At 32.8% G+C, this 12672-nt stretch overlaps 2 protein-coding genes across 6 annotated transcripts; one reads left to right on the top strand and one right to left on the bottom strand.

Moving 5' to 3' along the window:
• Positions 1-2131: 2131 nt before the first annotated feature.
• LOC140981492 (folate synthesis bifunctional protein, mitochondrial-like) lies at positions 2132-4668 on the top strand. Its single transcript, XM_073447906.1, has 3 exons — positions 2132-2248; positions 2518-2603; positions 2855-4668. The coding sequence occupies exons 2-3, from the start codon at positions 2537-2539 to the stop codon at positions 4318-4320; spliced, it is 1533 nt and encodes a 510-aa protein (XP_073304007.1). The 5' UTR covers positions 2132-2248; positions 2518-2536; the 3' UTR covers positions 4321-4668.
• A 2539-nt stretch (positions 4669-7207) lies between these two features.
• LOC140981017 (squamosa promoter-binding-like protein 6) lies at positions 7208-10355 on the bottom strand. 5 transcript variants are annotated; one of them, XM_073447229.1, is made up of 4 exons: positions 10245-10355; positions 8791-9538; positions 8563-8666; positions 7208-8063 (listed from the first exon to the last, which is right to left on the bottom strand). In XM_073447229.1, exons 2-4 carry the CDS (start codon positions 9423-9425, stop codon positions 7480-7482), a joined length of 1323 nt encoding a protein of 440 aa, XP_073303330.1. In that variant the 5' UTR covers positions 9426-9538; positions 10245-10355; the 3' UTR covers positions 7208-7479. The 5 variants fall into 5 exon arrangements, with proteins under 5 accessions (XP_073303330.1, XP_073303326.1, XP_073303325.1 ...); XM_073447225.1 differs by having other exon boundaries at positions 8791-10042; positions 10245-10306; XM_073447224.1 differs by having other exon boundaries at positions 9722-10297.
• Between the last annotated feature and the right edge of the window lie 2317 nt (positions 10356-12672).

Below are 12672 nucleotides of genomic sequence, written 5' to 3' on the forward strand. Positions count from 1 at the left end.
ATTAATAAAAAAAAAAAGGGTCGAGAGTTCAAAACAATGAATAAATAATAATACTCTCAAACAAATATTTAATTATGAATAAAAAACTTTATTCTATATTAATTTATTTATCACTTAAATTCTAATTATTTCTAATTTTTTAATTAATACTTTTTTTTTGTTTTTCTCTTTTCAAATTTGATTTATTTACAAAAATATTTCTTTGATAATGCAAGTGTGTATATATTTCTTTGATAAATTAAGTAATTATATTTAGTGTTTCAATTTGCTTTTGGTTGAAAATTTGAATGTTACATAATTCATAGATTCGAAAATGTTTATTTTTAACTAATAAAAATTGAGTAATATTGGGTTGATAAAATAATTAAATTTATATAATTATTATTAAACTTTAATGATTAGTAAACCATGAATTTTGTATTTATTTATATAAAACATGTAATTTTACTCTGTTAATATATATATATATATATACACACACACACACACACACACACACACTATCGTTCACACACAATTTAACTTCCTATTAAACCATATATTTTGTATTTATTTATATAAAAATATATTTTTATTTTGTTGTTATTCCTATGCATGTTATAAGATACACTGATTTTCACACACAATTTCACGTCCTAGAATTTATTTAAATATAACGATCCTTTGACTCTCATCTAATCGTTTGATTTGTTAGCATTCGATTATTCCATTGTCATAGGGAAAAGGATACATGCATCACAGTAAATATAAGATAACATTAATTCAAATTAAAATACGATATAACATTAAATCCAAACAATAAATACTATAAAGAATTATGAACATATTTTTACCACTAGAATATGATGAGTTGGTTTGAAATTATTCGCAACACCAAAAGACTGAAGACCAATCATCAATGGGTAATATCGGAAATTAAAAAATATCAAGGACACAAAAGTAAAATTATAACTCAGATTTTTTTTCATGATTTTATACAGATATTAGATAATAGATAAGTAGAATCCGTCGTGGCCAAATTACACGACCACCTCCTATAAAAGTTAAAAAAAATGAAAACCATATATAAAATTAATTGTATTTAAAAAAATAAAGAATACAATCCCTTACAAATTAAGTAAATATGCTCGAGTTTTGTATATAAAAATAAAGCTGAACTTAAAACAAGTAAAAAATTACATATTTTAAAGATCATTTTCATGATATTTTATCAATTTTTATGGGTTTTTTCAAAATAAAGATCACAGTCCACCAGATTAATTACATCTCATGAAATTCAGGAAATGTCAATTTCATGTTGAGTACTTTTGATCAGAGTTCCAACATATCAATATTAATTTTTGAAAAACTAAAATGTTGAAAACAATACATCTGAACTCAAATGACCGAAAATTATTATATTTTTTATCACTATGGTTAAAAAGATTAGTTGTATATTTATTTATTATTATAATAAAATATAATTTTATATAATTTTTTTAAAAAATAATCAATAAATAAATTAAATAATTTTGAAAATAAAAGTTTGTACTTAATTGAATTTATTAATGATAATTGGATTTAAAGCTCTTACTTTTATCATGTACTAATTTTTCAATTTATAAATAATTTATATATTAATTAAGTCATTTACACTAGTTGGTATATCAATTTAGAGTAGGTGTTTTGTAAGACGGTCTCACGAATCTTTATCTATGAAACGGGTCAACTCTACCGATATTCACAATAAAAAGTAATACTCTTAGCATAAAAAGTAATATTTTTCATGGATAGCCCGAATAAGATATTCGTCTCACGAAATTGATCCGTGAGGCCGTCTCACACAAGTTTTTGTGATCAATTTATGTATCAAAATAAAATTTTCTCTATAGTTTTGATACGCTGCACACCTACCGTGCACACTTATGTGAGCACCGATGAGGTGTCACTCACCTATTGGATGTAATGAAATATAGAAAAATTGTGCATCCAATAAGTGAGTGACACCTCATCGGTGCTCACATAAGTGTGCATCATATCAAAACTCATTTAACTATAATCATTTTTCTAAAACATTAAACAGCAGATTCAGACCTTTACCTTAATCATGTCCACACCCCTCGTCTGAATTTATACCCTCATCCACTCCACTGTACTCCATTCCACGCCCCAGCTGCCAATTTCGTTTGGTTTTTGGCTTCAAATTTTCCAACATTGGAGATTTAAGCATTCAGACGTGCCTGCTTGGCTAATTCCCCTCCTTGGTCCGGTAAGCCCCTCGTTTTTTGAACCGTTGCATCAATTAGTGGCATGAATGTGGTAAATTTATGGGGTGTTCGTAATTTTTTTTTGAATTTATAGAAAGATTCAAGTACTGGAATTCTTTTTTAGATTTCGTTTGCCTGCATATTTCAATTTGAATAACACAAAATTTAATATTGAATTATTGAATCATTTGCAGCGATTCAATAATTAAACTTTTTGAAGGCATTTTTCCTTAAATAATTATTGCCTGCTGAATTATTGAATTATTTGCAGCGATTCGGTGCTTCTTGAAATGAATATTTTCAAGAAGTTGATGTTGGCTGACCGTGGAGTCAGAGCTGCTAAGAAGACATCTAAAGGTGGTGTCTTTAAACTTTTTGAAGGCAATTTTCCTTAAATAATTAAGTATGGTGAATTCAACCAATGTTGTGTTTCTCACATGTTTTTTTTTTATGTCGTTTGCATAATCAAGTTTGTGTTGCTTCAACATGAGTAATATTTGTAATTCTCCAGTCTGCAATTTTGAGCTGGGCTTGTTACTAGGATTGGTCAATTAATCTTGTTTGTATAGATAGTTTAGTTTGTTGATAACTTCCGGTCTCCTTTGCAGCAACTAGCTTGCGTCTTTCTTGTTTCTTTCATGATAATTCAGTGGAAGTTCACTCCGAAGAACAGGAAGTTGTAATAGCTTTGGGAAGTAATGTGGGTGATAGACTTCATAATTTTGATGAAGCTTTGCAACGGATGAAGAAATCTGGTATACATATCACAAGACATGGTTGCTTATACGAGACCGAACCTGCTTATGTGACTGATCAACCCCACTTTCTCAATTCCACTATTAGAGGAATGACGAAACTTGAGCCACATAAACTCTTAGGAATTCTGAAGGAAATCGAACGGGACATGGGCCGTGTTAATGGAATTAGGTATGGTCCACGACCAATTGACTTAGATATCTTATTTTATGGTAGCCAAAGGGTAAACACTGATACCCTTGTTATTCCCCACGAAAGAATTTGGGAGCGACCTTTTGTGATGGGTCCCTTAATTGATCTTTTGGGATCCGACATAGATAATGATACAATTAAATCGTGGGATTTGTTTTCAGGAAGTCCTGATGGACTATTTGGTGCGTGGGAGAAACTAGGTGGTGAATTGCTCATCGGAAAAGATGGGATGAAAAGGGTGTTACCTATTGCAAGTAAGTTGTGGAACTGGTCATCGAGAACCTCTGTCATGGGTATTCTTAACGTGACTCCTGATAGTTTTAGTGACGGGGGGAGGTTTTTATCAGAAACATCGCTCGTTTCTCACATTCGTTTAATGCTGTCAGAAGGGGCAGATATCATTGATATAGGTGCACAATCAACACGACCAATGGCAACTAAGCTATCCCCCGAACAAGAACTCGATAGACTGATGCCTTTCTTGGAAATCATCAAGAACTTGCCGGAAATGGAAGGAAAGCTCATTTCTGTCGACACATTTTATTCACAGGTTGCTGCAGAATCCGTGAGCATGGGGGCTCACCTTATTAATGATGTATCAGGGGGAAATTTAGACTCGAATATGCATAACGTTGTCGCGGCGCTCAAAGTCCCGTATATTTTAATGCACATGAGAGGTGATCCATCTACCATGCAGAATCAGGAGAACTTGAAATATGACAACGTTTGTGCGGAAGTTGCATCTGAGTTGTACACACATGCTAGAGATGTCGAGTCATCTGGTATCCCAGCTTGGAGAATGATTATAGATCCTGGGATCGGATTCTCAAAAGACACAGGACAAAATATTGATATTCTTAACGGATTGCCAACTATTCGGTCTGAGATTGCTCGGCGGAGCTTGGCGTTGTCTCGTGCTCCTATGTTGATAGGGCCTTCGAGGAAGAGATTCTTAGGTGAAATATGTTCTCGACCCGAAGCAGCACAAAGAGATCCAGCTACTGTTGCGGCCATCACCGCCGGGATTCTAAGTGGTGCAAATATTGTGAGAGTACACAATGTTGGATATAATTGCGATGCTGTCAAGTTCTGTGATGCAATGCTGCATAGAAGAAAATTTCCATGAAATCATTTGTTTGGTCTCTTTAAACCTCCACGCCCCCAATTGTATGTGTGTTTTGAGGCAGACCTAAAGCGGGGTGAGAAACTCTTCAAATTCAACTTTGGTGTCGTTCACTCATTTCATTTACCATGAGATAGATTCTAAAGTTACAAATTTTTCGTCGCATCGGATAACACGCCTCATTTTGATTTATTGAATCATTGGATCCATTCCTTATGGGATGTCTTGAACGAAGAAACTTGAGAAAGAACCAACCATGATAATGTCTAGATAAGAAGTCCAAGAAAGATGGTTGTCTTTGTATTGTTTTGTTAGTTTCTTTTTGGCAATCAAGCAAGCCTTGATACTGTTAGATACGGTTGATTCGTGGGATGCATGAACGATGAGATGATAGTTGGATAATATAACTATTTTTTTACTTCAATTATCGCAAAATTTGAGCTAAACACGAGATGATGCAAGAATGATAGAATATCATCATGCCCACCAAACAATGTCTCATAGACTTCACCTTTGATGAGCTGTAAATTTTGAGGAAATACATATTTTGTTTGATACTTGTAGACCTAATATATTTGCCTTCTGAACAATGGTGCACAAGACATAATATACAAATTGAATACCCACATTCAAAAAAATTCATGTATAAAATATTCTCTTTTGTTTCAATATTAATTATTTTGCATAAATAAATTTTTTTAAATAAAAGTAAATAAATCAATGTAAAGGAAAAACACGAGCATTTGATATCAAATGAATAATATAATATAAACACAACATTAAATATTTGAATGATTATATTGTTATCAGAAATGCTCAATTAATGCATTTCGTAGTTCATAGTGAGTAGGGGTGTCAATCGGGTCGGGTGGGTCGGGTTTCGGGTCAACCCGCGAAATTTTTTTATTTTTTTTCCCAACCCGAACCCGAAGCAACCCGAACACGAACCCGTCTAACCCGACTCAACCCGTCTAACCCGAATTTTTTTATTTTTTTTAAAAAAATTAATGAAAAAAATTCGAAAAAATAAAAAATAATAGTAATATTTTAATTTAAACACATAATAACAAAATTTTCGATTTAAATTTGAAAGTTTAATGGTAGAAAATTAAAAGTATATTTACTAAATTAAATAAACAATTGTTAAAAAAATAAAAAAATAAAAATAAATATTAAATGATGAAAATTTATCATATAAATATACAATAAATTTTGTTCAAACATACAATATATAAAAATATAGGTAATATTTTCAAAAAAAAAAGTTTTCGGGTCAACCCGCGACCCAACCCGAAACCCGTCTAACATAGTACTAACCCGAACCCAACCCGAAAAACCCCAACCCGAACCTGATTTTTTTCGTGTTGTGTCGTGTCGGGTTGACGGGTCATGTCGTATTTTGACACCCCTATTAGTGAGCATTTCTATTTTTTTTTATGATCGAGAAATTTTTAAACTCTTGTAATTGTTGTTTGTCTCCCGTAATTTTTTCTTTTTTTAATGCACTATTATTTTAATTTGAGTTTTTGTTAAATTTATATGTTTTTATATTTAAATAATTTCAATTCAAAGTAATACAATATTTAAAAATTTTCAAGAAAATTAATTTAATATTTATTTAAAATTTTAAAAATAAAAACATTATTTAATTAAAATATAAAAAAATTAAACAAAAATATTTTTTTAAAAAATTTGTGGCACAGCTACATAACTATCTCACATGTGGATCAGTTTAAAGCTTGATTGGAGCAACAATCATAACACATGATTCGAGATGCTCGAAGTAATATAGTGTAGGGTTTTGCATGTCATTTTTTTTTATTAAACAAACAATATGACAAAAAAACTAGGTGTGTCAAAATAGAATTTGACCTACCAACCCGATCCGATTCGGCCCGGAAAAATCAGGTATGTGTTGAGAGTTTTTGGATTCGGTTTAGATCGGGTTAAACCCGATATCTGATCCGAAAAAGTAATCGGGTTCGGTTTAACCAAGTTAACCCAAAAAATGTAAATTTTTTTTCAAAATATATAATTAATTAATATTGTCTACTTTTTTTTATATATTATATATTTGAAAAAAATATTGTATATTTAAATCATAAATTTTCATCATTTAATATTTATTTTATACATTTTTTTAATTTTTTTTAAACAACTGATTTAGTAAATATATTTTTAATTTTCTATGATTAGAGTTTCAAATTTAAATCATATATAAAGAGGCTTTATTATTATGTGTTAAAATTAATTTTTTAAACTTTTTTATTTAATTATTATTAAAAAATAAAAAAATCAAAACCAGGTTGAGTCGAGTTAGTCGGGTTCACATTCGGTTTAAGAGTTTTCGGGTTGGTTCAGGTTCGTGTCCAAAATTATGTACTACATAGCCTCACACCACTCAGAATACCTAGGTTTCTCTCATAAGTTTACATCTTAAGTTCTAAAATATGCTTCGACTATTTCAAACGAGACGTCAGAAGATATCATGTTTGAATTTTAAGACAATATTTAGAAAATGTAGACAACAATTGTCTTCTCTATTATTTTTCTATTTGTCATGTTCAGGATTAATGTCTTCTTTTTTTTTAAAAAAAAAAAAATTTCATTTCACTTTTAAGTTAGTAAAAATAAAAATAAAATACTTTTTTATGATCATTTCTATATCCAAGCTGACCACTCTAATCTAACTTTCGCATTTACCAAACATAATGCATTTATAATTGAAGAAAAAAATAATCAAGACACAAGGCATGCTCCAGTAGCTTACCAAATCATGTGCCAACTTCATACAACTACACAACTAAACTCATTCATTAAAGATAACTTTTAATATTCAAGATAGTGCACACCTTAAACTTTATGACTAATAAAGTCACACTCATGAATAAAAAATAACACAACTTCATCAAAGTACATTATCCCACACTTTTAATCAATTCTTTAATAATCCCACTTGAAGTTAGTTCAAAGAGATCGTCTCTCTTAGGGAACATGCCAAATCAAGGAAAATAATAATAATAATAATGTACAAACATGAATAGGATCATGACACAAAAGATGCTGAAGAATTTATGATGTTAATAAAATTCAATGACACCTGACTTTCGAATGTCAGAAGAATAGCCACTTGATTCCGGCACATTGCCGCATTGGTCCTGTTCAAGTGGTCGCAATGTGGCGGAAGTGATCGTTTTCGAGATTCACTTGGGTCGAATATCTCTGATGTTCTACTCTTTGCAGATGAAATGACAATTGAAGTAAATCAACAGTGTTTGCACCTTCAGGAGCTTTTGATTCTTGCATAAGTATATCTTGTCGAATATCTAAACCAATAGAGTCCAGAACCCCAGGGAAAATTTCTTGGTCAACTCCATTAGATGACTTGAAAACACTGGATGTAAAACTCTTTAATGTGCTATTGCTGAAGGTTTCGGCGGAATCCTTGTTAATATGAAGGGTTGAATGTTGATTATCAAGGAAAATCCGAGGATGATTCACAGATACGTCTGCTGAATTGCTCGATAAGTTCTGTGATTGAGATGACAGAAGAGAGAGAGCACTGCTGGAGTTTGACTCCGCAGATACTTCTTGAACTGAGAATAGCACATTCTTATGGAGAAGAGAGTTTGCAAGTGGAAGACCAAATTTGTGGTTCATAGGCTCACTACCAAAGAAACCAACTTGAAGGAAATTTGGAAAAAGAAATGGTTTTCTTGATAAATCCGTTGCAAAATACGAAGAACCTGCATAACAAACAACTCAGACCAATACTCCGCACATAGAAAGATTAGAAATTTTGAGACTCCGATTTTTGCTTTTTCTACTTCCAAAAAACACAATAACCACAAATATGAATAAGAATCTGTATTTAAAGAGTGACACAGGGCCATAACCGTGGTCATAAGAGCACAAGATATTGTACGACCAGGTCTACTCGCATCATTTCCTATCAATAGTAAATGCTTACTCAACCCTTTAATGTGTACTTGTTTAATTTCCTATCATTAGCAAATGTCTACTCGTATCCTTTATTTGCAAAGCTACCAGTCACAAATTGATTCGTTAAACAAAATTTTGATTATACTGGACGGCTTTGATTATTTTCATGCATATTAACCTCTAGATCATATATTAACCTCCCCTATTTCTTTCCTGTTGAAATATACGGATTACTACATGATGATTTTTGAACGTTTAGCACGTAGAAAGAAATAGATAGAAAAGTATAAACGTGCAGCATACGCAAGTGAGAGTCCAATTGAGGCTTTCGCCGACGTTCATTGTGTCCTGCGAGGCGTTTGCGACAACTGCGTTTACCTTCATCAAACTCTCCAAGCAAATGAAACCTGAAATTCAAATGTTACTTCAGATTCTACAAGAAAAATCTGGGAACAACTTGTCACAATCAGAAAGAAGAAGGTGTATTTAGCATCAAAGTTTGAGCTAAACAAATGAGAGAAGAGTCTCCACCTACTGCATTGCTGACAAAATCTCTGCTGGATACCATCAACAATAACAACAGAAGATTTCGAGTGAAGATCACAAACTTTGTGCCTTTTGTGGTAATCCTTTGAAGAACTCAAATCCTTGTTACAATCAAGAACTTGGCAAACGGGAATCAGAGATAGTGGATTTGACGTACGAGCTCGTTTCGCAGACACCGAATGCTCCAGAGAGCACAACGCGGTGTTTTCAACATCAAATTGATAAGTGTTTCTATCTTTTCGAGCACCCACATTGTCATTCATAAAACTCGCAAGTACCAAGTTTTGATTATCGGCTTTCGTAGCAGAAGTTGAGAATCTGGAGCCGAATCCCCCGAACGAAGTCAATGTGTTGGTAGAAGTAGACACAGAGGATTTGGTAGTACCATCATCTGTAAAATATCCTAAATTTTCTGAACTTTCGTCACTAAGATCTAATTTTCTCATGATGTCAGGCAAAATAGGTTCGACAAATTCCATGCTCTCAGCTCTATTCCTAACCGGAATACAAAGAGGTTCAGTGCTCCATATTTTTAACCGATTTCCACTCCTCACATGAGCATCATCAATCTGCACAACGTGCAGGCCCTTCACCTCAATACCATAGCTTACAGAATCCATCTTGGGAGAAGAACGAGGTTTTTTAAGCTATGAAGCTTTATGATGCCTGAATGAATAAAAAAGCCAATATAAATCCAATGCCGAGCTTAACCCTGGAGACGAGTGATTACTTTCTGGACACCAGTAAAAACATGAAATGAATACTTCCCATCAGATACTTATCCTTATTCTAAGAAAACAATGAACGATATATGACATGATAATTCAAGAAAATCTTATTATTTTAATTCCCACAATTCCCACCTACAAAAACTGATAACAAACACATCAGTGGAAAAAAATTCCAAGTTTTATACCCCCGACAGATTAATTCTCCTCTTCCAAGCCACTCATATTAACACCAAGGAGCTCTAATTCCCAAATACCTACACAACAAGTTCAATCTTTTCTCTACACTCTCACAGATCCCAACCCACCCCAAATCAAGAAATTCAAGTTGCTACAAGCACCCCAAGCAATCATTTAGGCAGCTCTTGATTTATGTAATCTTTATCTTTTCCTCTCATCGAACAACCAGATTTTTCCCACCCCAAACTGCAAAACAACTTGTTCAAACTATCAGGAAGATCCTTGCGCTTGCATCAGAAAACCAACAGAAGCAATAGTAAGATTTTCCCCTAGAGAAAATTGATAAAAAAAAAAGAAGCTATAAAACAAACATAAAAATGGCAAGTTACAGCCAAAGATCGAATCTTGAAAGGTAAATAACGGCTTATAACTGGGAATAAACCAGAAAAAACTAGTGTGTAATTGTGTAAATGTGTCAGATTGGATCATAAGCGATGAAAAAGACGAAGGCGCAGAGTCTTCAAAGCTTACCTCGGAGCTGGGAAGAGATGGAAGAAAGAGAGTGGCACGATCAGGTAACTACAGTGAAATCATTTACTAAGGAAAAATATATTTTATTCTATTATTTGAGACAATAATATAATATAACTCGTGTATTTGATACGAATTCGCTTGCTTTTTTCCAAGCCACATTTTTTAAAACAATGGTGATGCCCTGGATGTGGAAATCGAATTCAATTCATTCTTGCAATATTTCATGCCTTTTGAATAAATATATATATAATATATTCTCTCTATTTAATCACCATTATTCCAAATTGAATTATCAAGTTATAACAGTACAATAAAAAATGAATAAATGTCATTTGATTTATTGTTCAGCAGTCTCACAGCAGAAAAAAATACAAGCATACAACCTCAAATTTGAAAATTTAAATGGGACACATGCAGCTTGTTTGGAGGAGTTTGTAAACAACTGATTTAAGATCAATTAACAACCATTATTGAGTGCTAACAGCTGTCTATTCAGCTTATTATTTTCACATATAAATAATGGCCAAAAGTTGAGGGGAAATACAACGAAATCATCAACAAATTCCTGAAATTGCCGAGCATCAAAGTGTGTTATATTTCAAATGAGTAGTGCTGTGAGAATTACAATATTTCAGCAGCATCTTGAAGCCAAGTTTCTGTCATCTCGAAACTTTGCAAGCAGCCAAGTTCGAGGCAATCCAGCAGCTTTTGTGTTTGACCTTTTAGTTAAATCTTTCTTCATTTTTGAAGATAATAATCAAGTAAGTGAGTTTTGGTATTTATATTCTTTTTACAAAATTTGCACACTTTTATATTTGTAAGTGAGCTTATATATGTGTGTTTTAAAATAATGATGTTCTTGTTTTTGAAAACTCAATCGTACACTGCTCGTTTCACGTCATTTGATTCGTATATGTTTCGTTCCGTATGATTCCTCTGTTATGCTATGAAGTCTTGAAAACACACTATTAGGATACGAATTAAAGTGGTAAGAAAATTTTCGGAACACGATATGATAAGGCTTTGTTTCGAATTCTATTTGTCTCATGTTTTGATTCATATTGCAATATGTTCTACGAAATTTTATCTTTGAACTCATATTACATGTATACTTCGATATTCCTGTGTACGATTGGTCCTCACATACTGAGTGTTTGTCTAAACACTCACCCCCTGACTTCCCTCTCAGATAAGGGTTAAGATCAATTGAAAGATGATGAACAACATATATGTTGGGGTTGGTGATCAAGTTCGAGACATGAAGTTCAAGTATCAATTTTAATTTTATTTTCCTTTACATTATAAATTTTGCATTTGTGTTATGTACTGTTAAAACAGTCATGGTTTGTGTAATAGTATGACTTTTGGTTATTTTATGTATTACGTGACTTGTTGTTTCATGATTTTAAATTGTTAAACAACGCCGATGACGTGTCTCGATTTCAGGACATGACACTGGATGTTCCACAGGCCCTCATAAGGACCTAGATCGAGGTCCCTGGACCGAACTAAAGAGCGACCAAGGTAGTCGTTGTCCGAGGAAAAGAGGTTGGGCAGCCGACTGATCGGGATGAAAGGTTGGACTCGGGGATTCAAATCTCGAATTTGTTAGCAACTACTTGCTACGACTAAGGCGGTGGGAGTTGGGGCCATTGAATGGATCACCATGCTTCGCAATCATTTCACACATCGATCAGGGCACATATAGTCTAGGGCCGACTGTATGGGCCACCTTATCTGGAAATCACTAGCATACCTGCTAGCTCACGTGTAGCCTATGGCCAACATGATAAGAGTAGAGACGAAGCATGGGCAGACATCTAATCGCATGAGCTTTCTTGACTCATTTTGTCCCCAAATCCTTTCATTTATTTAGATTTCACAAAAAAAAAAAAAAAAAATTTGTTGAGGGGGAGATTGTTAAATTAGATCTAGAATCCAAGATCCATCCTAAATTGAGTCTTGATGTCACACCGGCTATAATAACAAAAACTTGTGTGAGACGGTCTCACGGGTTGTATTTTGTGAAACAGATATTTTATTTGGGTCATCAATGAAAAAATATTACTTTTTATGCTAAGAGTATTATTTTTTATTGTAAATATCGGTAGGGTTGACCCGTCTCACAGATAAAAATTCGTGAGATCGTCTCACAAGAGACATACTCGACTACAATTTATTGTTCATCAAGATCTTCTTGATTATTGTGTATATCTAAGACAAAAAGGCAATAATGATTTGGCACACATGAGCCCGTTTGATTAAAGAAGCTCCACTATCAATTTTTTTTAAAAAATTTCTTTTCTTAAAAAAAATGTAGTGTTTGGTTACAAAACACATTTTTTAAAAAAACACTTAAAAAATATTTTTTTAGATATTGAAATTTATGGTTTTTGGATTTGAAAAGTACTTCTAATTCTTTTTA

This window comes from Primulina huaijiensis, chromosome 7 (assembly GCF_012295235.1).
Source record: "Primulina huaijiensis isolate GDHJ02 chromosome 7, ASM1229523v2, whole genome shotgun sequence".
Classification (NCBI taxonomy): Eukaryota; Viridiplantae; Streptophyta; class Magnoliopsida; order Lamiales; family Gesneriaceae; genus Primulina; species Primulina huaijiensis.